General features: G+C 42.6%; 1 protein-coding gene across 5 annotated transcripts in view; it reads right to left on the bottom strand.

Annotated features, from left to right (window-relative positions):
* The window catches only part of efr3a (EFR3 homolog A), a 128679-nt gene that overhangs the window by 45921 nt on the left and 55091 nt on the right, over nucleotides 1-27667 (bottom strand). For all 5 annotated transcript variants that reach the window (XM_033019662.1, XM_033019665.1, XM_033019661.1 and 2 more), the window contains 4 exons: nucleotides 18265-18402; nucleotides 12197-12275; nucleotides 7154-7289; nucleotides 4564-4713 (listed from right to left, as the gene is read on the bottom strand). In XM_033019662.1, coding sequence (XP_032875553.1) covers nucleotides 4564-4713; nucleotides 7154-7289; nucleotides 12197-12275; nucleotides 18265-18402 — 503 coding nt within the window. The remainder of the gene's footprint in view (nucleotides 1-4563; nucleotides 4714-7153; nucleotides 7290-12196; nucleotides 12276-18264; nucleotides 18403-27667) is intronic.

Here is a 27667-nt window from a genome sequence, read left to right as displayed (position 1 = left end):
GATAAACTGAACTTCATCAGCAATCAGTCCTTCCATCCAATGCAATGCGAAGCTTTGTGAAGGGGAGATCTTGCTTGACAAATTTGCTGGAATTCTTTGAAGAAGTAAATAGCAGGACAGACAAAGGAGAGTCAGTAGATGTTGTTTACTTAATTTTCAGAAAGCCTTTGATAAGGTGTCACACATTAGGCTGCTAAGGAAGATGAAAGCCCACGGTATCAAAGGGCAGATACTAACACGGTTAGCAGGTTGGCTGGATGGCAGAAGACAAGAGTGGCAATAAAGGGGTCTTTTTCTGGTTGGCTGCCAGAGAGTAGAGGAGGTCCGCAAGGATCAGTGCTGGGGTCACTGCTCTTCACGTTGTATATTAATGATTTTGATGAGGGGATTGAAGACTTTGTGGCAAAGTTTGCGGATGATACGAAAATGGGTGGAGGGGCAGGTAGTTGGGAGGGTGGGCAGAGAAGTGGCAGATGAAATATAGTGTTGTAAAGTGTGGAGTCATGCATTTTGGTAGAAGGAATAAAGGCGTAGACTATTTTCTAAATGGGTGGAGAATCCAGAAATAGGAGGTGCAAAGGGACTTGGGAGTGCTGGTGCAGGATTCACAAAAGGTTAATCTGCAAGTCGAATCAGTAGTAAAGAAGGCAAACTCAAGGCTAGCATTTATTTCAAGAGGGCTTGTATACAAAAACAGGGATGTAATGTTGAGGCTCTATAAAGCGCTGGTAAGGCTGCATTTGTAATATTGTGAGCAATTTTGGGCAACATATCTGAGGAAGGATGTGATGGCTCTTGAGAGGGTCCAGAGGAGGTTTACAAGAATGATCCCAGGAATGTGTATGTTAACCTATGATGAGCGTTTGTCGGCCCTGGGCCTGTACTCGCTGGAGTATAGAAGAATGAGGGGGGACCTCATTGAACATACAGAATAGTGAAAGGCTTGGATAAAGTGGATGTTGTGAGGATGTTTCCACTAGGATCTAGGATTAGAGGTCATAGCATCAGAATTAAAGGACATTATTTTAAGAAGGAGATGAGCAGAAATGTCTTTAGTCAGAGGGTGGTGAATCTGTGGAATTCTTTGCCACAGAAGGCAGTAGAGGCCAAGTCAGAGGATATTTTTAAGGCAAGAGATAGATAGATTCTTGATTAGTACAGGTGTCAGAGGTTATGGGGAGAATGGGGTTAGGAGGGAGAGATAGATCAGCCATGATTGAATGGTGGAGATACTTGATGGGGCGAATAGCCTAATTCTACTCCTATCCCTACGACATGACTAAATCAGAAATTCTCCTCAAGGGATGCTTTCTTTGAAGAAGTTCTTCTCCAGTCTGAGAAAGGGTCCCGAGCCAAAACGACACCTATCCATATTCTCCAGAGATGCTGCCTTGACCCGCTGAGTTACCCCAGCACGTTGTGCATTTTGTGTAAACCAGCAACTGGAGTTTCTTGTGAGCTTAAGCAATATCGTTGTCTGACACAGACCTGGGCCAAGCTGCTACTAATTCATCAATCCCGCACAAAAAATGTGTACCTGCTTTTGAAAATACCATGAAATACTGCCAGCATTATAACAATAAAAACATTTAATTAAAATGTCATGAACCAAAGCCTGAATCAATATGATCAACGGGACTTGGAGCGTGGGGGAGGGGGGTGGTGTGGGGGAGGGGGCTGTGTGGAGGATGGGGCTGTGTGGGGGAGGGGGCTGTGTGGGGGAAGGGGGGTGGTGTGTGGGAGGGGAGGAAAGGGGGAGGGGTAAAGGGGGGTGAGTGTGTGGGGGAGGGGGGGGTGTGTGGGGTGGAGGGGGGAGATCGGAAAGGGGGGGGAGGGAGGAAAGGGGGGAGGGAGGAAAGGGATGGGGGGGGGGGAAGGGAGGAATGGGGTGGGGAGGGACCACACAGCACCTCCCGGCTCCACACAGCGGCTTCCCCCGACTCCACACAGCGGCTTCCCCCGACTCCACACGGCTTGTGGACTCAGCCCCGCCTCCGGGATTTTTCTTCTCACCCGGAAGGGGCGTTACCTTTATGATGACTGACAGGCGAGAGGACCAATCTGCTGATCTCAGGATTGTTTAAACCCTCATAACCTTTGTAATATTCCACCGATATTCGGTGGGCGGCGCGACTTTCGTCAGCAGCGGCCTCTGCAGTCCGTCTGCGTTTTTATTATTTTATGTCTTTGTTTAATGTAGTTTTTGTTATTTTTTGTTGGGGTATGTGTGTGGGGGGGTGGGGGTGGTGTGGGGGGGTTGGGGGTAACTTTTAAATCTCTCCCTGCACGGGAGACCCGACCTTTTCTTTGTCGGGTCTCCGTGGTCGTTGGGGCTGCAACGAGGAGCGGCCTCCAACAGGAAGACCGAGGGCTGTGGTGCCGACTACTCACCTCACCGTCGCGGAGCTGGCCGAGTCCGGAGCGGGTGGAGCTGTGGTGGACGCTGCTGCGACCCGACCCCCGGAGATTCGGTGGCTGCAACTGCGGGTTTGGCGGACAGTGACACCGGGAGCCCGTGGGTCCCTGGAGGGAGACCGCTTTTCGGGGCTTCCGCAGCGGCGACTTCTCCCGCCCGAGATGCGGGGTTGAAGAGCTCCTGGAGCGGGGCCTTACAGCACCGCCCCGCGCGGCTTGGAATGGCTGCGGGACTCTGCGAGCGCACGCCGGGGGCTCTAACACCAAGACCCGGTGTGCGACCTTGCATCACCCGCCGTGGCTTTAATGGCCACGGGAAAATTCGCCATCGCCCGCCGGGGGCTTTGACTTTGACTCTGACATCGGGGGGGGAGAGTGCAGTGGAGAGAGAAGTTTTTTTGGCCTTCTATCACAGCAATGTGATGGATGTTTATGTAAATTATGTTGTGTCTTGGGTCTATTTGTTTGTAATGTATGGCTGCAGAAACGACATTTCGTTTGGACCTCAAGGGGTCCAAATGACAATAAATTGAATTGTATTGTATTGTATTGTATTGTATTGTAAAACTTGGTGCACTCGGAGCAGAAGAGAACGGTGAGTAAGGTGGCGATAAAATCCTAGCGATATAGGGTACTGTTTTTGCGCAAATTTAAAAAAAAAACGGAAGTGGTCAAGATGTGAGTTTTAGTAATAGTATAGATACTTTTAGAAACACTTCATTGTTTACTGCCTACTTAAAGTAGTTGCACATGATATTTTGCCCACACTATCTCCATATATCAAAACAAAACATCACAACAAGACCAAAACGTCTTTAAGACACTAATTAATTGTCTAAAGCCTAGCTGCCATGGCCCTAATTTTGTTCTTAAATTATTGCTTATTTATGCATAAATGCCACTAGAGCAGCAAGATGTGCCATCCATCATTGACATTAAGAAGCTGTTGTCAGATGTGGTCCTCCACCATTATTTACTGTTGGCTTTTTATAATTGTTTAGAGCTCAAGCTCTTCATGAGATTCCAGCATTGACACGTCATTTCAATTTTACGGTCTACTTAGATAAAATGACTAAGTGTTAATTACTGCAAGTCAAATTATTTGGTGCTGAAAATTAGTTAAAAATTGAGGAGGCAATTTGTTTCCTGATGTTGTCATTGGAAATTTACAGATACCACACACACCCTTTCATTTTCACCTTGCTCTCCCAATCGAATCTTCCCTTTCCGTACATGATTTGACACTGAATTCTTCATTCCAAAACACGGTTCTTTTTGCAGTCTCTGTTCTGTAAACTTCAAAAAGGTTCACACCAGCAGGCTGCTGCTTGCCGTGTTCTCTCAGATGCCACATGTCTCATTTTCTCTTACTGTATGGTTTCCAATCTGTTTCCAGAAATTTGCAGGGGAGAATACTTACAACTATATGTGTCGGGGTGATTAAAGATTTGTTTTAAATTTAATTACAAGAAATAGGTATAGCTGGCAAGGCCAGCATTCATAGCCCATTCCTAACTGTATTTGAAGTCTGTGGTTAGCTGCCTTCATCAGCTGCTTCCTTCAGCATCAAAGCAATTGCAATTAAAACAAAATTAATTCTTAATGGAGACACAAGCATTTGCATGTGCTGGAATCTTGAGCAAAACACAAGGTGCTGGAATAACTCAGCAGTTAAGGCAGCATCTTTGGAGGAAATAGACAGAAGATGTCTTGTGTCGTGACCCATCTTCAATCTCTTTCTTAATGCTCTTTCTTACAGCTGTCCTGCAGTGCCAATGAATAGGGTCACATATCTTTGTCCTGTCCAAACTGAGTTACATTGAGTGAGCAGATTAATTCCTTTGATTAAGTGCTGGATAACTATTAAAATCCTGGGCTTCTGCATTCTAATGTAGGATACCAGATTGCTGACATTTAACCGCCTAAGTGCCAGCACTTCACAGCATTTGCCAGCCCTAAATTATGCTTGATTTGGAAACTGAAATTAGATCACTAAAACTTAAAATAAAAATGGCACAGAAGTTGTAAAAATTCACCGAACGAAAATGTGAAATATTTTCCATTCCAATTTACACCATTAACATGCATGGAGAATTAATGTCATCTGAAATAATATACACAATTTCACTACTAAAGAACTGTACTCACCAATGGTCTGTATAATTGCATCCTGAACTACTTTCTCATCATTGTTTGTTGATAAAGCACCAGAAGACGCAAGCAGGTTGGACAACTCAAAATCAACACTGAGGCGCAAGTGTTTCAACAAAGTGTTAAATACTTCTAAAACAGTTGGACCTAGGTTGAAAAAGAAAATTCAGGGTTGGTACTCACTTAAATTTTAAGTTGTGATCTTTTGAAAAGAAAAGGAGAAAGAGAATACAAAGAAAGGTAACTCGAGCAATCATACCCCAATACACAAGCACAGTCTGGATTAGCCAGACAACAATTACATATTTAGCTTCAAAAACATGATAAGGGGCAGCACAGTGGCACAACTGGTAGAGCTGCTGTCTCACCGCATCAGAGACCCCAGGTTCAATCCTGACCTCTGGTGTTGTGTGCGTGAAGTATGCTCATTCTCCTTGTGACTGCATGGGTTTCCTCTGGGTGTTCCAGTTTCTTCTCACATCGCAAAAACATGTTGGTTTGGAGGTTAATTGACTACTGTAAAATTGTCCTTAATGGATAGGGAGTGGAAGCGAAAGTGGGATAACATAAAACCAATGAGAATGGGTTATCGATGGTTGGCATGGACTTGGGTGGGCCAAAGGGCCTGGTTCCATGCTGTATCTCTGTAGATCAGTGTCACTCATGCGATGAGATACTTTGTAGCTACGCCCACTAGTTTAACAGAAAGCTTTGCAGCCCTTTCTCCCTCAGTCTTGAGTTACATATTAAGATGAAGTTACCTAGGCTGTAACGCTAATAAAGTCTTTGTATCTTAATCACTGTGTGTGACCTAAGTTATTCCAACAGCAGAAGCTCGACATGATGTTAGGGTGTACGAACTCACTCCTTGCTTAATTATATTGCTTTTATTTTAGTTTGTTGTTTTCACCGGTATATATTACTGTGGCTTCTGCTCTCAGAAAACCAGAGATCCTGGTGTTTGACGAGGACCTCGCAGAACGGTGGCGCGTATTTGAAGAAGATTTCACCATTTACATTGAAGCAGCTCACCCTAGTGCTGCTCCCGGTGTTCGAGCGTCAATTCTTAATCTAGCAGGCACAGAAGTTGCTCGACTTGCCAGAAGATTTCATTATGAACTGGCTAGGTTTGACACGGCTGGTGTCCAGATCAGTCCCGCTGAGTCTATCCGTGACCCTGACTGCCTACTACGCAAATTCCGACAGTTATGTGAGTTACGCACTAACTTGGTCATGGAGAGGCATTTGTTCTTTTCCCGAAGCCAGAGACAGGATGAACCTGTGGAGATGTATGTCCGTGCGTTGAAGCACATTGCCAATCGATGCGATTTCAGGGATATATGTGATAGCCTAGTCCGTGACCATTTGGTCTATGGTGTCCGCAATGATAAATTACGCGACGAGTTATTGCAGGATGCTGAGCTTACTCTAGACCAGCAGAGTGTTTTAGGGCACTCTGCTGGTCATTTAATTAAGTAGGCATCGTAGTCAGCATGGGCAAGGTAGGCTAAGACGATCTGTTTCTACATTGTACGAATCCACTGTTCTATGCAAAACTGAATTTTAGAACAAATGTCAGATACCAATGAACTGTATTAATGCAGCAACAGTTGGAAAACAGTCAACTGAGTGGGCCAGCGAGTGAGATTTTTAAAACAAAAAATAATCACAGGACAACATCGGAAAGGAGTTAGAACTGAAGCATCATATAGTAAAGATGATACTTTAAAAAAGTTTCTGTGTGTGAGGTAATTTGACTGATGATTGTTGTAGGGAAAGGGTTACGTTGTAACAGGTTGAGTGAGTGGAGGGTGACTAGAGAATGGCTATGGAGCTACTTTAGAACCCCGCCAAAAGATTGAATGTGCACATTCTGCAGTAATTTGTTGCTGATAAGGATGCAGGTGCAGGCAAGAAAGTAGTTGTCTGATTAAAGTGCACAAAGCAATAACGAACTGATCTGCACGTACACAAGAGTACAAGACAGCTTGGACGGGGTGGTGGGTGGGGACGTTCGATGGATGGGACTTCGGCCTCTGACAAGGGAAATCTGTGAGTCAAGCTGCGTACGGAGCCACCTGCCACTAACTGGAGTCCACCAAGCGTTGTTAACTATATACGCCTGACAACAATAATGCTTGCATTGGTTAATATCTCGTTTCCATGGACACGGATTCAGAAACTAAGTAGTCACAGTTAAAAACGACTAAATTAAGTGTTGCATGTTGCATTATAATCATTTACTCTTCCAAGATCATCTCACTATCATTCAGAACCACTCAGGAAGGAACTGCAGATGCTGGTTTCAACTGAAGATAGACACAAAAAGCTGAAGAAGGATCTCGACCCGAAACATCACCTATTCCTTTTCTCCAGAGATGCTGTCTGACCTGCTGAGTAACTCCAGCTTTTTGTGTCTATCTTCTGGCAAACCAGAAGAGTTTTCTCTGGTGCTGTGGTGTCTGGCGAAGGAATTAAACCATAACCCTCACCGTTACATCTAGTGAACATCAGGTGAACATTCAAACAATCAGCATTGTTAATTATCTTAGCATTCACTCTTTCGTTCACTGTTCACCCTACTTACCAACAGAACCTTTGGCTGCAATCGTAATGGTCTCTAAAAGGACCTGTACAATGCCAGCTCGAACTCTCGGAGAATCCTTGTTGTGAGTGTCCAGGTGTCGAAGAATTTGCTGAATCACATGATGAGAATGTTGAGCCTGTAACATTAGGCATATATTGTAACAAGCACACCTGAAACGCATGCAATTGAGGCACTACAAAATATTTTCATACCAGTAAGGAAAGGAATTTCAAAATGAAAACTATGCTGAACAATTTAAATTTGCTGAAACGGGTAATTTAACCACAATCTTACTTGATCTCACTGCAGATCTCGAATTAGATAAAATGTTAATTTATTTTGCATAAGGGCGCATAAGTGATAGGAGCAGAATTAGGCCATTTGGTCCATCAAGTCGACACCATTCAATCATGGCTGATCTATCTCTCCCTCCTAACCCCTTTCTCCTGCCTTCTCCCCATAACACTACAACTGCACTACAAATGGATCAACACAAAACAAACATATGGTTTAAAACAAAACAGAAAATGCCAGAAACCTTCAGCAGATCAGGCAGCATTTGTGGATTTTTTCTGATCGATGACCCTTTACCAGAACTAATAGGAAGTTAAAAAAAGGTATTTCAAGTTGCAGAGGATGGGAAGGAATAAATAACATAAAGGGAATAGCTTAGGATTGTCGTGGAGACTAACAGTAAACAAGAACATTTCTTGATGGGTAAATGGGAACAGTTAGAGAGAATCCTTACAAAGTATAAAAACAATGGAATCAGTACCAGGATCTGGCAACGGGGGGTAAAAAAACCCAACAAAAACAGACTTGGTTGGTAGTCCCCTTTCTGCGGAGTTTAATGTTATAATAGAACGATTGTTTCTCCTTTCTTTTTCCTTCTTTTCTAGGGTCTACTTTCTTTCTTTACTTCCTTCTCTAACTTCTTTTCTAAGGGGCTTTCTTTTCTCAACACTCTCTTGCACCTTCACGACTCTTGCGCACTTTCCTTACTTCCTTTACTTCTATCTTTTTTTTAAAGCTCAAAAAATGAAGCGGTAGAAAAAATGTATTAAGACATATGTGTTGTGTATTATTGTAACTTACCGTACTTCTAATAAAAATAAAATTAAAAAAATAAATAAAAATAAAAACAATGGAATCAATAGCATGGGTGAGAACATAGCAAAGGTAAAAAATTGGAAAATGCCAAATAGTTTAGTCTGTACTAAAAAGGAAAACTAGCATATATCACAAATGGCCAGTTCTGATAAAGAGTGTTATGAAGTTGTAGAACTCAACCTCAAGTCAGGAAGACTCCACTATGCCTAGGTGGAAGGTGAAGTACTGTTCCTCAAACTAGTAATGGGTTTTTAATATTAGGTTTTGTGATAACATTGCAGGAGAACACATTCAGGTCAGAGAAGAAATGAATGACGATTTACATTCATTGAATTTATACACTGTAATGGCCATATTTTATTGCTTTTTCGATGTTTTGTTCAGACTAACCATTAACCCACCCCTGGATGACCTTGCTCACAGTTTATCCCTGTGGTACACATAAATGCTGGAGAAACTCAACGGGTGCAGCAGCATCTATGGAGCGAAGGAAATAGACAACGTTTCGGGCCGAAACCCTTCTTCAGACTGTGGTTTCTCTTAGCCGACACTAAAGATATTACTTTTGTCTTAACCATTCCTCTGCCTCCCTTTCTACAAATTAAAATCAACTTTATCTTTCCCAGTTCTGATGAAGGATCTTCAAGCTGAATTGATACCAGTTTCTTTTTCTGCAGGCACTACCGGACCTGCTAAACATTTCCAGAAGTTTGCATTTTAGAAATCTCAGTAACTCTGCAGATAATCAATTGTTTATTTCCATGGCTTCAAATGTGCAGAATATTGACACCAGACTCAACTATACTTTTCAAAATGTTCATATAGAAACATAGAAAATAGGTGCAGGAGTAGGCCATTCGGCCCTTCGAGCCTGCACCGCCATTCAATATGATCATGGCTGATCATCCAACTCAGTATCCTGTACCTGCCTTCTCTCCATACCCCCTGATCCCTTTAGCCACAAGGGCCACATCTAACTCCCTCTTAAATATAGCCAATGAACTGGCCTCAACCACCCTCTGTGGCAGAGAATTCCACTCTCTGCATGAATTTTTTTTTTCTCATCTCGGTCCTAAAATACTTTCCCCTTATCCTCAAACTGTGACCCCTTGTTCTGGACTTCCCCAACATCGGGAACAATCTTCCTGCATCTAGCCTGTCCAACGCCTTAAGAATTTTGTAAGTTTCTATAAGATCCCCCCTCAATCTTCTAAATTCTAGCGAGTACAAGCCGAGTCTATCCAGTCTTTCTTCATATGAAAGTCCTGCCATCCCAGGAATCAGTCTGGTGAACCTTCTCTGTACTCCCTCTATGGCAAGAATGTATTTCTTCAGATTAGGAGACCAAAACTGTACGTAATACTCAAGGTGTGGTCTCACCAAGGCCCTGTACAACTGCAGTAGAACCTCCCTGCTCCTATACTCAAATCCTTATGTTATGAATGCTAACATACCATTCACTTTCTTCACTGCCTGCTGCACCTGCATGCCTACTTTCAATGACTGGTGTACCATGACACCCAGGTCTCGTTGCATCTCCCCTTTTCCTAATCGGCCACCATTCAGATAACAGTCTACTTTCCTGTTCTTGCCACCAAAGTGGATAACCTCACATTTATCCACATTATACTGCATTTGCCATGCATTTGCCCACTCACCCAACCTATCCAAGTCACCTTGTAGCCTCCTAGCATCCTCCTCACAGCTAACACTGCCCCCCAACTTCGTATCATCCGCAAACTTGGAGATGTTGCAAATCATTCCCTCGTCCAAATCATTAATATATATTGTAAATAGCTGGGGTCCCAGCACTGAGCCTTGCGGTACCCCACTAGTCACTGCCTGCCATTCTGAAAAGGACCCGTTTACTCCTACTCTTTGCTTCCTGTCTGCCAGCCAGTTCTCTATCCACATCAATACTGAACCACCAATACCGTGTGCTTTATGTTTGCATACTAATCTCTTATGTGGGACATTGTCGAAAGCCTTCTGAAAGTCCAGATACAACACATCCACTGGTTCTCCCTTATCCACTCTACTAGTTACATCCTCGAAAAATTCTATAAGATTTGTCAGACATGATTTACCTTTCATAAATCCATGCTGAGTTTGTCCAATGATTTCACCACTTTCCAAATGTGCCGATATCCCATCTTTAATAACTAGCATTTTCCCCCACTACCGATGTTAGACTAACTGGTCTATAATTCCCCGTTTTCTCTCTCCCTCCCTTTTTTAAAAAGTGGGGTCACATTAGCTACCCTCCAATCCTCAGGAACCACTCCAGAATCTAAAGAGTTTTGAAAAATTATCACTAATGCATCCACTGTTTCTGGGGCTACTTCCTTAAGCACTCTGGGATGCAGTCTATCTGTCCCTGGGGATTTATCGGCCTTTTATCCATTCAATTTACCTAACACCACTTCCCGCCTAACCTGGATTTCACTCAACTCCTTCATCTAATTTGACCCCCGGTCCCCTGCTATTTCCGGCAAATTATTTATGTCTTCCTTAGTGAAGACAGAACCAAAGTAGTTATTCATTTGGTCTGCCATGTCCTTGTTCCCCATGATCAATTCACCTGTTTCTGACTGCAAGGGACCCACATTTGTTTTAACTAATCTTTTTCTCTTCACATATCTATAAAAGCTTTTGTAGTCAGTTTTTATGTTTCCTGCCAGTTTTCTTTCATAATCTATTTTCCCTTTCCTAATTAAGCCCTTTGTCCTCCTCTGCTGGACACTTCTCCAAGTCCTCTGGTAAGCTGCTTTTTCTGGCTAATTTGTATCCTTCATCTTTTGTTTTGATACTATCCCTGATTTCCCTTGTTATCCACGGATGCACTACCTTCCCTGGTTTATTCTTTTGCCAAACTGGGATGAACAATTGTTGTAGTTCATCCATGCGGTCTTTAAATGCCTTCCATTGCATATCCACCGTCAATCCTTTAAGAATCAATTGCCAGTCTATCTTGGCCAATTCATGTCTCATACCTTCAAAGTTACCTTTCTTTAAGTTCAGAACCCTTGTTTCTGAATTAATTATGTCACTCTCCATCCTCACGAAGAACTCAACCATATTATGGTCACTCTTGCCCAAGGGGCCACGCCGAACACTACTGCTAACTAGCCCTTCCTCATTACTCAATACCCAGTCTAGAATAGCCTGCTCTCTCGTTGGTTCCTCTACATGTTGGTTTAGAAAACTATCCCGCATACATTCCAAGAAATCCTCTTCCTCAGCACCCCTGCCAATTTGATTCACCGAATCTACATGTAGATTGAAGTCACCCTTTATAACTGTTTTACCTTTGTTGCACGCATTTCTAATTTCCTGTTTGATGCCATCCTCAACTCCACTACTATTGTTAGGTGGCCTGTACACAACTCCCACTAGCGTTTTCTGCCCCTTAGTGTTTCGCAGCTCTACCCATATCGATTCCACATCCTCCAAGCTAATGTCCTTCCTTTCTATTGCGTTAATCTCCTCTCTAACCAGCAACGCTACCCCACCTCCTTTTCCTTTCTGTCTATCCCTCCTGAATATTGAATATCCCTGGATGTTCAGCTCCCAGCCTTGGTCACCCTGGAGTCGTGTCTCCGTGATCCCAACTAAATCATATTCATTAATAAGTATCTGCACATTCATCCACCTTATTACGAATGCTCCTTGCATTGAGACACAAAGCCTTCAGGCTTGTTTTTACAACACTCTTACCCCTTATACAATTATGTTGAAAAGTGGCCCTTTTTGATTTTTGCCCTGGATTTGTCTGCCTGCCACGTTTACTTTTCACCTTGCTACCTATTGCTTCTACCCTCATTTTACACCCATCTGTCTCTCTATCATCCATGGTGCAGAAAAGTAACAACTTGATTTTTTGAATAAATAGAACTGCACGTTTGTCCCAATTGCAAAATATTGTACACTTACCTGTATTGAATACATTGTAATTTTAAAGCAGGAAACAGCAAATGCATTTGGGTCCCATAGTTGATGGTTGTCTAAATGCCTACAAATGCCACAAAAATAAAATTTAAAAATACATTCCAGAAACTAATAATCATACTAGGTTTATAATGGATCCAGTCAAAACAGAGAAAATAAGTACATACTGACAAATGTGAGGTGTTGGACTCTGGTATATCATACCAGAACAGGATTTATACAATAAATGGAAGAGCCTAAAGAGAAAAGACTCGGTCCAGTATGACAACTTGGTTGATATGGACAAGGTTGACGGAAGGCTCGGTTTCCATGCTGTACAGCTCTAAGACTCTATGACTCTACTCAAAAGCTAAATTACAGTTGGGATGGCGATTTATCACAAAATTGACACATTGCATTAATTATTACCCCAGTAGGAAATGCTTTAAAAGTACTACCAATGTCAAAATCACAAATTTAACTCAATAACCCACTTTTGTTACTGCTTCATACATTAATTAGAATTAATATTATTTTTGAAATTCAAGCGGCAAAACAATTTTGTCGCTCAAAGTGACTTATTTTACCGGCAGTGAATGTGGTCGGGCTATGGTTCCAGTAAGCTATAAGCATGTGTGCAACCTTACAACTAGTTAACATCCTCAACTCACGATTCAATCATACATTAGTCCATTGAACTGAAATGGTTGCCATTCATATCTACACTGCAGTGGACTTTAAGTCATTAACCATTAGATTCCCAAAAATTCTAGTTCCCGTTTCCTTGTTTTGGCAAAAGCAGAGAGCAGGGAGGACAAAATGAGAACATGCTTTTCTGTGGAATTTTCTGTGAAATGCATCTCGCACTTTGTGAACTCTGCCCTTGGGAACCTATGGTCACATTTTCCACACAACGTTTGTGGGGAACAGTCACATGATCAAATTTGGACAAGACAAAAGTAGAACACTTAGTACAGATGAAGACAGATTTGCATACTCTATTGCAGCTTTAAGACTCCCAATGCATTCCCCTCAGATTTATTCCTTGTTGATTTACATTTAATCCATTCTCAGTCGCCCAACTGCCTTCCCCTTCCATTTTTTTCTGCCACCCAATAACCAAAAAAAAACAATAAACATTGCAGTGATTAATTAACTTAATCAGTACATCTTTGGGACCCGAGAGACAGCAGGAGTATATCTGGGGAAAACCCACGTCATCACAAGAAGAATCTACAAACTATATAATGGCCAAACCCTAGGTCAAGATTGAACCTGGGCAACTGGGTTGTGAGGCAGCAGTGATAATGCTGTGCCATTCAAATAAGAGATGTGTACAAATGCAAAAAGGTACTGAGTGTTGGAGTATCCTCATAAATGTTTCTGCTATTCCTCTGATATAAAGCCAAAGATTCCACTGCCTTTCCTGGAGGTGAAATGATTTGTTGACATTTCAGCTTGAAATTCCGTACCCGCAATGAGAATGAAGCCAGAAGATAGCAAGTATAAAGAGGAGGGAAGGAATGACGAGATAGGGACCAGTAGCTGATGGGTGGACCAAGGAAGGGTGGAGAATGACAGGCAGATGAAGGCAAGGGAGAGGTAGAGTTGGGAGAGTGGATGACAGGTGGAAGCAGGCAAAAAAATGTAGCCAGGCGGACGGAGGGGAGGGTGAAGGCAGGGCCAGCTAGGCAGGTAATACTTGAGAGCACAAAGGCTAGCAGTGTTGGAAAATGATAAGGAAGATGATAATAAGAACCGTGAGGGGAAATGTAAAGGGCAGATGGAACCATATTAGAGGGAAATGAGGGAATGAGGTGGATAAAATATTGGGGAGGGAGAACAAAATGGGTGTTTGGTGGGGACTGGAGAATATGGGCAAGGAAACAAACATAGGAGGATTGGCAAATTGAAAAAAACAGGAGGCAAAGGTTACTTGAAATTGAAAAATTCAATGTTCATATCATAGACTATGCAGGTGGAATACACGCTGTTCCACCTTGTGATGGGCCTCACCCTGGTAGTGGAGAAAGCCAAACACAAAGGATATTGTGGGAACAGGAAGGGGAGTTGAAACAGTATACAAACGAAAACTTGAAATGGGAATTGAGGAGAGAATGCAGAGGCAAATTGGTCTGCGTCTCGTCTTGCCGACATACACAAGGCCACTTTGGGAGCAATTAATGCAGTAGACAAGGTTGGAGGGGGTGCAAATAAATATTTGCCTCACTTGGAATAGTTACCCAGACTACAATGGCTCTGGATCTGATGATAAATTGGGGATTGGTGCAAAGTGAATGGAGTGCTGCGCCTTTGCCGAAGCAAGGTTGGAGAGGCTGAGGGGAGTGGAAAAGTGATAATTATTCCAACAAGTTTAAAATGCCTATTAAAAGTAATCACCGTTCATATAGTGTATCCAGGGCAGTTGAAAAGATAAGGTCAAACAAATTAAGGTGGTACAAAAACGATGGTCAGCAGTTGAAATATAGGCAGTTAAGAAACAGCAAAACATGTACATTAGGAGTTGTCTCATTATTGCCTGACATAGATTCAGAGGAAGTGGTGTACATACAGAGATTAGGTGTGGCATGATTAAATTTGAGGGTTTTGCTCAGTGCCAACACTATTCACTCAGTTCTAGCTAACTGACTCCGGTTTAATCTTTCACATGGGGCAGTGGGCTTCAGCAAGGTTTTGTTTCAAACATTCTCTGAAGTAACACCAAGAGAAAATCCAGAGAGATCTCAGCATAAAGTGAGAAATAAAACATTTTGCTCTGTTGTTTCACAATACTTGTAATTCAATGTGTAGGCAGGAACTGTAGTCTGAAGAAAGGTCTTGACCCGAAACGTCACCCATTCCTTTTCTTCAGTCCTGCTGAGTTACTCCAGCATTTTGTGTCTATCTTGCATGTGATTCAATGATTTGCAAAGAACTACAGAGCGATCTTTAAAGATCAATCACTTCCACATACCTTACATTTTGTCTAAAGTAAAATATTCAGAAATATTTCAAAGTATCTTATTTTAATAACGGGTTTGAACGTATGTCATCATCAATTAAATGTGCAAGAATTAAGTCATTTTACAATTCAAACACACCAATATGGACTGAATGATAAAAAACATTTTCATACATTAACCAGGAGAAAATGGACCTGCTTTGATTAATGTATATTATGCAGTGCTATACTTTCATTACATGCAATGCAACTTTTAAATAAGGAAATTAGCATTTCACAGCAGTTACTGGCTGTACAACAACTCTTTCATCTGCTATTTCTTTGACGTGAACAAAGATCGAGCAGATTAAAGCGCCCGTTCTAGTTACCTTGTTAAAGGTTTGAGCAAGCTGTGGGACAAGTTAAATGTCATTTGTCTGCTTATTGTTCCCTTTTAATTGACCTACTTTCAAATCAGCTAATGAACTGAGGTTTAAAGAAATTCTGATCCTTTCAAAGTTGGAGAAAGGTTCAATAAACAACCCAGAAAAAAAAAAACATACTTACCAGCTAGATAAATGAACTACATTCATTAAAAAAAAGTCAGAGTTTAGCCTTTACACTTTAGAGATACAGCGCAGATACAGGCCCCTCTGCCTACCCAGCGATCACCCTATACACTAACACTATCCTACACAAGTGGGACAATATTGCAGTTTTTATCTAAGCCAACTAACCTACAAACCTGTAAGTCTTTGGAGTGTGGGAAGAAACCACAGCACCTGAAGGAAATCCTCATAGTCACAAGGAGAATGTACAAACTCCATACAGACAGTACCCGTAGTCAGGATCAAACCTGCCTCTCTGGTGCTGCAAGGCAACAACTCTATCATTGCACCACTATGCTGCCCTAAAACATATGTATAGCACAGACATAGGTCCCTTAGCTCACGACATCTATACTGACCCACGACTACTTAGACTTTTCTTACACGTCTGTATCAATTCCATATCCCCCATATGCTTCTTAAATGTTCCAGCTTCCACTACCTCCTCTGTAGCTCCAGATACTAAGTAGTCAGTGAAAACATTTAACCCTCAGATCAGGGGTGACAAGAAGACAGCGGGTTTTTTTTCTCCAAAGGTCTTGCGAGCGGCGCAGCAGGGCGACGTGACTCACAACGCGTGAACACAACGTGCAGCCATTGTGACGTCATCATGTCATCAGCCAAAGCCAGCGGTTTTGAAATTTTGAAGTTATTTGACATTTTCATAAATATCTTGGGAAATAAAGAATGAATTTTTCAGGTAAGACAATTTTTGGACTCCACCAGATAAAACTCTACAAGAATATGTAAAAATGTTAAGGTAATGGCGTCGTTTTTTGGAACAGATGCGATTATACACACACATATATACAAGACTGGACCCTTTCCCCCCCACCCCTCTCCAATCAACACTTCAAGTCAAAAGAGAGTTTATTGTCATGTGTCCCAATGAAATTCTTGTTTGCTGCAGCACAACTGAATAATGTAAGCATAAATACAGAACAGCTCAGTGTGTCTATATAGCATAGACCACACATATACACATAATTAACAGATAAAGTGCAATAGGCTGTTACATTTCAGAGTCTGTTTGTTGGCGAGTTTAATAGCCTGATGGCTGTGGGGAAGTAGGCTCCTGTACCTTCTAACCGATGGTAGTGGAGAGATGAGTGTGTGGCCAGGATGGTGTGGGTCCTTGATGATGTTGGCAGCCTTTTTGAGGCAGCGACTGCGATAGATCCCTTCGATAGTGGGGAGGTCAGAGCCGATGATGGACTGGGCAGTGGTCACAACTTTCTGCATTCTTTTCCGCTCCTGGACACTCAAGTTGCCGAACCAAGCCACGATGCAACCAGTCAGCATGATCTCTACTGTGCACCTGTAGAAGTTCGAGAGAGTCCTCTTTGACATACCGACTCTCTGTAATCATCTCAGGAAGTAGAGGCGCTGATGTGCTTTCTTTATAATTGCATCAGTATGCTGGGACCAGGAAAGATCTTCTGAAATATGCACGCCCAGGAATTTGAAGTTCTTGACCCTTTCCACCATCGTCCCGTTGATATAAACGGGATTGTGGGTCCCTATCCTACGCCTTCCAAAGTCCACAATCAGTTCCTTGGTTTTGCTGGTGTTGAAAGCCAGGTTATTGCGCTGGCACCATTTGGTCAATCGGCCGATCTCACTTCTATACTCTGACCCGTCATCGGCGAACTTGATTATGGAGTTCGCACTGTGTCCGGCTACGCAGTCATGAGTATAGAGTGAGTAAAGCAGAGGGCTGATCACGCAGCCTTGAGGTACTCCCCTGTGAGTTGGGGGCTATGTGTCAGTGGATAGGGCGGTTATGGGGTAAAAGGAGCAAATTAATAATATTAATATATCAAGGGGGGTAGTTAGCGTGTGTGCCGGCCCCCCCCCCCCCACCCCCAGAAACCACACGTTGGGGCAACAGACCCAACGGGTCTGCACTTGGTCTAGTACTATTAAAGTACTACATTTAATTCTGGAACAAAAGGATTAGCATCCTTTCTACAGTCATGGAAAATTAAGCACAACATAGAAATATGAACACATTAATTTTATACAAATGTTAAAAAATGTACTACATACGGCTGTTTCATTTCAGAGTGAGTCTCCGGACTTCCTCAGGCATATCTAATGGGCCCAACGCCACCCAACATGTGCATTACCACAGCAAGATTTTTGTCACATTTACAGTATTGCTTCACTTCTGAACACCAGAAGGTATTCTAATCAGCCCGCTTCTTCCCTCATGCTGCCAGCATCTCATACCTAACTGGACACAAGGCCTCTCTCGCCTCTCCATTTCTCCAGTTGAAGAAAAACAAATCTCACAATTGAACCACCAACTGGCACACAAGGATGCTTTACAATTTGTCCCCTTCCATTTTACTGAACAACCCTTACAATACTCACCAACGGCATCTCGCTCCATCCCCCACGAACACACGGCATGCTTAAATTAACATTGTTCAATCAAAGCTACCTTCCTCTGCCTATAAGCTATTTCAGATTTTACTCCCTTTTCTCTCATCATAATTGGCACTAAACACTATTTGACTTACACTAGTACAGGTCTGATGGCATTGTTCATGTTACCATAGGCTGCGCGGCCCAGTAATTCTCGAAAACAGCTTTCTGCTAGAGTAGCTGGGTTCTCATCTTTATCAGCACTTCGTGGTAGTGATGGTGGATTGTTCTTGCTAAAAGGTGAAAGCAAAATACAGAAAAAGATGTACAATTTATATTTGCATTGTAGCACATTAGATTAATAATAAATGGATCAAACCAGATAGTCGGTAAAGCAAAAATCAATTTCATATGGAGGTCAGAGGTTTTAAAATCCTACGCATCATAACAGCCAAGGGTAGAGGACAGATCTGCAATTATTTTAGTCTAAACAGTAGTGCATGACTTTCTCCTTTCAACATCTTAATTCTTAGCCTTTCAAGTTCTCAGGAAAATCATGGCTCATTAAATAAATCTTGTACATGTTAGTAATACATTTAGTCCAATTATGCAGCAGATGCACAGGAATGTGTTATTGATATTTCTTCTGCTATCATAGCAAAACCAAAATAGGGTAATGTGACAAAGAAATGAATAGCAAGCAAAAAACATTGTTGTTTTGTTCTCCCGCTCCCTATACTTGCCTATACCACCTTCTACCATAATGTTTCTAACTAACGCCTCTTCTTCGTAAGAAGACTACAGAAATTCGGTATTTCAGAAAGGTTGACTGGTTGAATCACGGCCTGGTTCGGCTCCTGAATGCCCAAGAGTGAAGAAGACTACAAAAGGTTGTGAACACTGCCCAGTTCATCAAGGGTTCTGACATCCCCACCATCGAAGGGATTTACTGGGGTCGCTGCCTCAAAAAGGCAACCAGCATCATCAGAGATCCACACCACCCTGGCCACACACTCAGTTCACTCCTGCCATTGGGAAGAAGGTACAGGAGCCTAAAAACTGTCATGGCAAGAACAGCTCCTCTACAGCCATTAGGCTATTAAACACGACAACCTAAACTAAAGTCTAAAACAACATAGACTATTATTGTTTGTTTGTTTTACATGTGTACGTATGTGTATATGCACAAACAGAATATTTATTATATTGTTTACAGTGTACTATGTTTACATATTCTGTTGTGCTGCTGCAAGAATGTCATTGTTCTATATGGGCCATATGACAATAAAACACTCTTGACTCTAATGAACAACAACTGACCAGCAAACTGAAACAACTTCATTTCAGAATATGTACAATTCTCTGTTTATCTATATAATTAAAAGTCTCATCTTGACCACTTCCTGTCTGCGCTGTATATTGATTTTAGAAAAAAACGCTACCCTATATCGCTATGATATTTGGCCACCTTACTCACAGTGCTCCTCCGCTGAGGCAGCCACGAGGATTTTTCCGATCAAAGAAAAATTAAAAAGTTATGAGTGTTTAAAAAATATTGAGATCAGCTGATTGGTCCTCTCGCCTGTCAATCACCACCATGACGGTAACGCCCCTTCCGGGGGGGGGGGGGGGGGGTGGCAGGATGCCTGGACATGAGTCAGTCACTCTGGAAGATCGCGAGGGAGAGTCCACGACTGTGATTCTAAGCTGTGAATCAACTGAACTGTGAGTCTGCAATGTACTTGCAATAAATGATTTGTTAGGAGGTTGAAATGGTATGAAATTGAAATTGCTGGCCTGCACTCTGCTTGAAATGCTATGAAATTTGATTTGCTGGCCTGCACTCGGCTTGAAATGCTATGAAATTGGATTTGCTGGCCTGCACACTGCTTGAAATGTTATGAAATTGGATTTGCTGGCCTGCACACTGCTTGAAATGCTATGAAATTGGATTTACTGGCCTGCACTCTGCTTGAAATGAAATTTCAAGGAATAGCCGTGAGTGAACTGCCAGCCCACCAGCCCTGAGTGACTGATCTGCCAGCCCACCAGCCTTGAGTAACTGAGCTGCCAGCACACCAGCCCTGAGTGACTGAACTGCCAGCCCACAAGGCCGGAGTGACTGAGCTGCCAGCCCACAAGGCCGGAGTGACTGAGCTGCCAACCCACAAGGCCGGAGTGACTGAGCAGCCAGCCCACCAGCCTCGAGTGGCTGAGCTGCCAGCCCACCAGCCCTGAGTGATTGTGCTGCCAGCCCACCAGGCCTGAGTGACTGAGCTGCCAGCCCAAGAATCCATTCGACCAACAATGTCCATACTAGCTCTCTGGAAACCAGTCTCTTCGGCCCACAACACCCATACTAGCGCTCCAGAAAGCCACCCCCCCCCCCCCCCCCATTGGCCACCTATATTGGAATTGGTGGTGAGGTGGAATATTGCGTTGGGGGACCAGCCCTCCCGTGTGAACATGGGACCCAACGGGTCCCACTTAGTCTAGTACTTAACTAAACTCACTCCACTCCACCACATTCTTAACCTTGCTAAGGAGAATGAACAACATCCATTTGAACATGAAGCCATCAGCTTTAATGATTTCTCCCTAAAACTCCCTACAAAGTATTGAGCATCTTCTACAAGAAGAACTGTAATGGATCAAAGTTTCAGTTTTCTCCTCTTTACCTTGTTACTAAATCTCAATTTTCTCATTGCTCATTTATGCCTGAACAAAGCAGTTTAATCTTTGCTTGAAGGTAAAACAATATGTGGAATTTCAAAAAGGGAAAGAATCAAAAACAATGGTAATGCATACATTTGCAAACTGTTCCTAAAAGTTGTGTAGAACAGGCACTGCAAGCAATTGTGACAATGCAAAAAATCACTAATATTAGTAGCAGCAATGAAGTAAAAGTTCTCAAGAGGTCAGCTATTTAAAAAAGAAATAACATCAGATCAAAAATGATTGTTGTGGTAAATTAAATACACTGAAGGTCCAGACCAAAAACATCACCTTTCCCTGTTCTCCAGATATGCTACGACATGCTGAGCTACTCCAACACTTTGCTTCCTTTAAGGCCTTTTCTTGTCCAATCCCAAACTTCATTTTAAAGGAGGGTTCAATGTCAAAACTCACTGTGCATCTCAGCTTAGAACTTCAAATGAACACTAGTTCAGGCATTAATATTTTTTTAAAGTTTAATAGATCAAATATATTTGACTACAACCAAAATCACTTTTCTGTTGTTTTGTGCACAGATCTTGTTCTCACCAACCACACGATGGCATTTACATTACAGCAGGCCCTGGTTGCAATGTTTGTTTTTTGTCTTTTGCCCCCGAAATTTGCCATTGGCTGATCACACAAGGTTAACTAATCTTTATTTGGAGGTCAACAGGGATTGCAGGCAACGTGCAATGTTTCACATTTTAAAAGTTACCTTCCATTATAAAAAGAAAAGATGCTCAGACTTTAAATGATAACATAGGAATCCGTGCTCCAGTCACTGGGCATGACCTGTTTGACCAGCATATCTACTCAAACTTTCACAGTACAACTAAGAACAAAGGGGAGGGCATTTAAAACTGAGATGAGAAAAACTTTTTCACCCAGAGAGTAGTGAATTAGTGGAATTCTCTGCCACAGAAGGCAGTAGAGGCCAATTTACTGGATGAATTTAAAAGAGAGTTAGATAGAGCTCTGGGGGCGAGCGGAATCAAGAGATATGGGGAGAAGGCAGGCACGGGTTACTGATTGTGAATGATCAGCCATGATCACAATGAATGGCGGTGCTGGCTCGAAGGGCCAAATGGTCTCCTTTGGCACCTATTTTCTATGTTTCTATGTAACTCTTCATTCTTCAAAACAAAAGCTGTTATAATTTATGAAAGTTGCAGAACACAAATAGACCTATCTTTCAAGGGTGTCTTTTCAGAAGTGAGTAAAACACGTTATGTATTTCTCAAATTACAAGCCAATTTTATAATAGTCCAGCATTTGACATAGTCCATCTAGCAGTTTTATGTTTCACCTGTATCCACCTATCCCTTGCCAGACATTGTCCCACACCATCTGTTTTCCAGCTGTCTTGATCTTACTACAACAGTCTGAAGGTCCAGACCAAAAACATCACCTTTCCCTGTTCTCCAGATATGCTACGACATGCTGAGCTACTCCAGCACTTTGCTTCCTTTAAAAAAGAATAAAACCAGCATCTGCAGCCCTCTATGTCTCGCATTTACAATATCGTACTCAATGTATAACATGTCCAATTAAAGCACATGATTAATTCCCAGGAGATTTCACATTTGGAAAGTTATTTATAGAACCACATTGCTTGAGCTAGTTAGTTCCAGCAATACAGTTTCTATAGTGCATTCAGAAAGTGTTCAGACCCCTTCACTTTTTCCACATTTTGTTACGTTACAGCCTTATTCTAAAATGGATTGAATTCTTTTTTTGTTATTATCATCAATCTATATACAATACCTCATAATAAAAGTGAAAATAGGTGTTAAGAAAATTTTGCAAAGTAATTAAAAATAAATAACCTAAATATCACATATACTTAAGTATTCAGACCCTTTGCTACGACACTCAAAATTGAGCTTTGGTGCATCCTGTTTCCATTGATTATCCTTGAGATGTTTCTACAACTTGATTGGAGTCCACCAGTGGTAAATTAAATTGATTGTACATGATTTGGAAAGGCACACACCTGTCTATACAAGGTCCCGCAGTTGACAGTGCATGTCAGAACAAAAACCAAGCCATGAAGACAAAGGAATTGATTGTGTCGAGACACAGATTTGGGGAAGGGTATAAAACAATTTCTGCAACATTGCAGGTCCCAAAGAGCACAGTGGTCTCTGTCATTCTTAAATGAAACCACTAGGACTCTTCATAGAGCTGGTGAACTCTTTCGCCTGAATGCCAAGTATCACATCTGGAGGAAACCAGGCACCGTTCATCACCTGGCCAATACCATACCTACAGTGATGCATGGTGGTGGCAGCATCATGCTGTGGGGATGTTTTTCAGCGGCAGGAACTGGGAGACTAGTTGGGATCGAGGGAAACATGAACGGAGCAAGTACAGAGAGATCCTTAATGAAAACCTGCTCCAGAGCGTTCTGGACCTCAGACTGGGGCGGAGGTTCACCTTCCAACAGGACAACGACCCGAAGCACTCAGCCAAGACAACACAGGAGTGGCTTTGTGACAAGTCTGTGAATGTCCTTGAGTGGCCCAGCCAGAGCCTGGACTTGAACCTGATCGAACATGTCTGGAGGGACCTGAAAATAGCTGTGCATCGTAGCTCCCCATCCAACCTGACAGAGCTTGAGAGGATCTGCAGGGAAGAATGGGAGAAATTACCCAAATACAGGTGTGCCAAGCTTGTAGCGTCATACCCAAGAAGACGTGGGGCTGTAATCGCTGCCAAAGGTGCCTCAACAAAGTACTGAGTAAAGGGTCTGAATACTTATGTAAATGTGAAATTTCTGCTATTTATTTTTAATTACTTTGCAAAAATTTCAAAACGTGTTTTTGCTTTTTTATTATGGGGTATTTTATATAGATTGATGATAAAAAAAATGAATTTAATCCATTTTAGAATAAGGCTGTAACGTAACAAAATGTTGAAAAAGTGACGGGGTCTGAATACTTTCTGGATGCACTGTATGTTGCAACTGTTCCCAGTAGCAGGGAAGCCTACTGAAAAAATAAAATTACCAATTTCAAAAACAGCATTCTCTGGTAGACGGAAATCAGTTAAAAATCAAACCAAGCTATTTTAATGGTTGACAAGCTTTGTCCCTCCCCCACACTAGTCATCGTACAAGTTTCACTGTTTTTCTGTCCCTCCCCTATCCTAGTTGTCGTACTAGTTTAACTGTCTTCCTGCTAAGTTTCACTGTATCACTATCACCTTCCCCACAGGCAACAAATGGACCATGGCAGGCTCCACCTTACCTTGATTATCTTTGCTTCTTGCATTTCTTTCATTTGTTTGTTCTAAATACATTCTATATTACTAATTTCCCTCTCCCCTGACTCAGTCATAAGAAAGGTCGCTAACCGAAACATCACCTATTCCTTTTCTCCAGAAATGCTGCCTGACCCACTGAGTTCCTCCAGCTTTTTGTGTTTATCTTCAGTTTGAATGAATGAATAAGTTTATTGGCCAAGAATTCACATACAAAGAATTTGCCTTGGTGCTCCCCCCACAAGTGACAACATGATATACAGCGACAGTTAGGAATGACACATAAAACATTAAACATTAATAATAAAACATTATTGACTGAACGTAAATTAAATGAAATACCAGAGCAAAAGGAGGCTACAGATTTTTGGTTATTGAGTAGAGTTACTACTCATGAAAAAAAGCAGTTTTTATGTCTGGTTGCGGCAGCTTTGACAGTCCGGAGTCGCCTTCCAGAGGTAAGTGATTCAAAGAGTTTGTGGCCAGGGTGAGAGGGGTCAGAGGTGATCTTACCCGCTCACCTGTGGAGTCGATGGTGGCCCCCCGTTTAAGGTCCTTGGAGATGATGGTTCCCAGGAACTTAAAAGGCTCCACAGACGTGACTGTGGTGTTGTTGATGGTGAGTGGGCTGAGGGGAAGGGGAGTTCTCCTAAAGTCTATAATCAATTCCACTGTCTTAAAAGCATTGAGCTCCAGGTTGTAGTGATGGCACCAGGACGCCAGCTGTGTCACTTCCTGTCTGTAGGCAGATTCCTCCCCATCCTGGATCAGTCCAATCAGGGTTGTGTCGTCCGCAAACTTGAGAAGCTTGACAGAGGAGTCAGCGGAGGTGCAGTCATTGTGGTAGAGAGAGTAGAGGAGAGGCGAGAGTGCGCAGCCTTGTGGTGTTCCTATACTGAGGGTCTGAGTGTCCGAGATGTGCTTTCCCAGCCTCACATGCTGCTTCCTGTCTGTCAGAAAGCTGGTGATCCACCAACAGAGGGGTTCAGGCACAGTCAACTTGGAAAGTTTGAAGTGTAGTAGCTCTGGCACAATGGTGTTGAATGCAGAGCTAAAATCAACAAACAAAATCCTTGCATAGATTCCCTGGCAGTCTAGGTGCTGGAGGATGAAGTGCAGGCCCCGGTTGACTGCATCATCCACTGATCTATTGGCCTCATATGCAAACTGCAGAGGGTCCAGCTGTCCGTGATATTTTTCAGCTTGGCCAGCACAAGCCTTTCAAGGGTCCTCATGACTACAGAGGTCAGTGCGACAGGTCTGTAGTCATTAAGACCAGTAATCCATGCCTTTTTCAGTACAGGGACAATAGTGGAGACTTTGAAGCAGGCAGGGACAGTACAGGTTTGCCGGGACCGGTTGAAAATGTCTTTGTAGACCGTTTCAGTTGTTCGACACAGAGCTTGAGAGTAGAGGGGGAAGCATTGTCCGGTCCTGGAGATTTCCGGCTTTTCTGTCTTCTGAACATCCTCTCCACCTCCTCTATTTTTATTGTTGATGATGGAGAAGTGATGTTGTGCAGCACGGAGGGGGTGGGTAATTGGGTGTGAAGTGGTGATTGGAGAGGGTTGGGTGGGAAAGGGTCCAGTCTTTTCAGACTGGAATCTTACTTTCAGTAGGTGTGAAGTGGTTATTGGGGAGGAGTGGGTGATGAAGGGTCCAGTCTTTGCAGACTGGGGTCCGGCTGTGTTGGTTTGGGAGGGGGGAGGGCGTACCAGGGTTACGTTTCTGCTTGTCAAACCTGCAGTAGAACTAATTCAGGTCGTTGGTCAGCTGACGATTGTCCAAAGAGCGGAGGACTCTTATAGCTGGTGATTTCTTGCAAGCCCTTCCAAACTGAAGAAGAGTCACTAGCTGAGAACCAGCATCTGCTGTTCCTTCCTACACACTCCCTCATATTTTACTTTGACACAAGTCCCTGTCGCAGGGATGGCTGCAACAAATTGAGTCAGTGACAAACAAGAAGGCCTTGCCTGGAAACTCGGCATTGGGGCCGAGATTCAATCACTCGCAAGCCAACACGTAGCTAATGGCGCGGGTATACAACTCTCACCGTGAAGTAACCAGCTGCCATCCAGCGAGAGCAGTCGGTGGGAAGTCATCATTCAAATGGGGAACAGCCAGGAGCAGCAGCATATGGCTCACATCCACTTATCAAACATTTGAAACAGCATCACTTTAAGCAGTAGTTGACAACTAACTTTAATCCATCAGCAAATTTAACATGATTTTTTTTAAATTTATCCCTATGGACACTCACTTTCGTCATTTGTAATGCAGTCATGAGTAGTCCCAATTTGTAGAAGAAATATTTCAACCAGTGCCCTCAAGTATTGCCACTGTCAATATTATTCGCAAAGAACTACACAACGTGGAAGGCATTTAATTGATGATATACTTCTATTTATTGATGATGAACACTAAATTGTCATAGATCCTCAGCTAACATATTTTCCATGAGCTTTCAGCTTTACATAATTAAATCAAGTTGAAGCACTTTTATTGGAAAATCTACATATTTTGTTAAATGTTAAATGATGGCAGCTTGTGATGGTAAACAGCACAAGTTAACAGATGGTTATACTAGGGCTTGAACTTTTGATTTGGAGAAAGAAGTTTCAATCCTAATGCAGGAGAATTGAAATTGGAATTGAAGTAATTTAAAGAAGAATGAAGGGCTTTTGTCAATAAAGGTAATGAAGAAACTACCAAGATAATAAACCAAAACATTATACAAAATGTAATAGAGGTTCTCAGTGCCATCCTGAATGTTCCATCTCTATTATTCGTAATTATGTCCAGAGATTCCCTAGTGTCAAGGATGTTACATTTATTCCCCAAAGGGGCTTTGAATAGATGTTTCTGTCCACATGGCAATCTTTTGCTGTTATGAAACATGGAGCTGAGTGCCAATTTTGGAATCAGTTTCTGGTCATGCATTGACTTAGCCTGCCCATCAGAGCCAACCATATATAATTAGAGACTTGATGTTAGGGATGTTAGCCTGGAAGAGTCCCCCAAGGTCAGTATAGGAATTGGAAGGGGAGTTAAAACGGTTAGCAACCGGGAGATCTAGCAGGCCTTGGTGGACCAAATGCAAGGCTTTGGCACTGTCTCCTTGGTGCACTCCTATATTTCTTGCTTCATTTACCCTTTCCCATCCAAACTACTCCTTCTGCAGGTCTTTTCTTCTGCAATCGCAGCAGATGTCCCTAACACCTTTCCCTATATCTCCCCACTCACTCGTATGCATCTAGGGACCCCAACAGTCCTTGAAGATGAGACAGAGGTTCACTTGCACCACCTCCTACCTCAATCTACTGCATTTAGTGCTCCCAATGTGGCCTCCTTCACATCGGCGAGACCTAGCGTAGACCAAGCGACAATTTTGTGGAACACCTGCGCTCGATCCACCAAGGACAGCTAGATCTCCTGGTTGCTAAGCGTTTTAACCACCATTCCAATTCTCATACTGACCTTTCTATACCGGCCTGTTCCAGTACCAGAGTGAGGCCACATGTAAACTGGAGCAACAGCACCTCATATTCAGCGTGGGTAGCTTACAACCCCATGGTATGA

Source organism: Amblyraja radiata, chromosome 4 (genome assembly GCF_010909765.2).
Source record: "Amblyraja radiata isolate CabotCenter1 chromosome 4, sAmbRad1.1.pri, whole genome shotgun sequence".
Classification (NCBI taxonomy): Eukaryota; Metazoa; Chordata; class Chondrichthyes; order Rajiformes; family Rajidae; genus Amblyraja; species Amblyraja radiata.
This window is presented reverse-complemented; position numbering and strand designations above follow the sequence as displayed.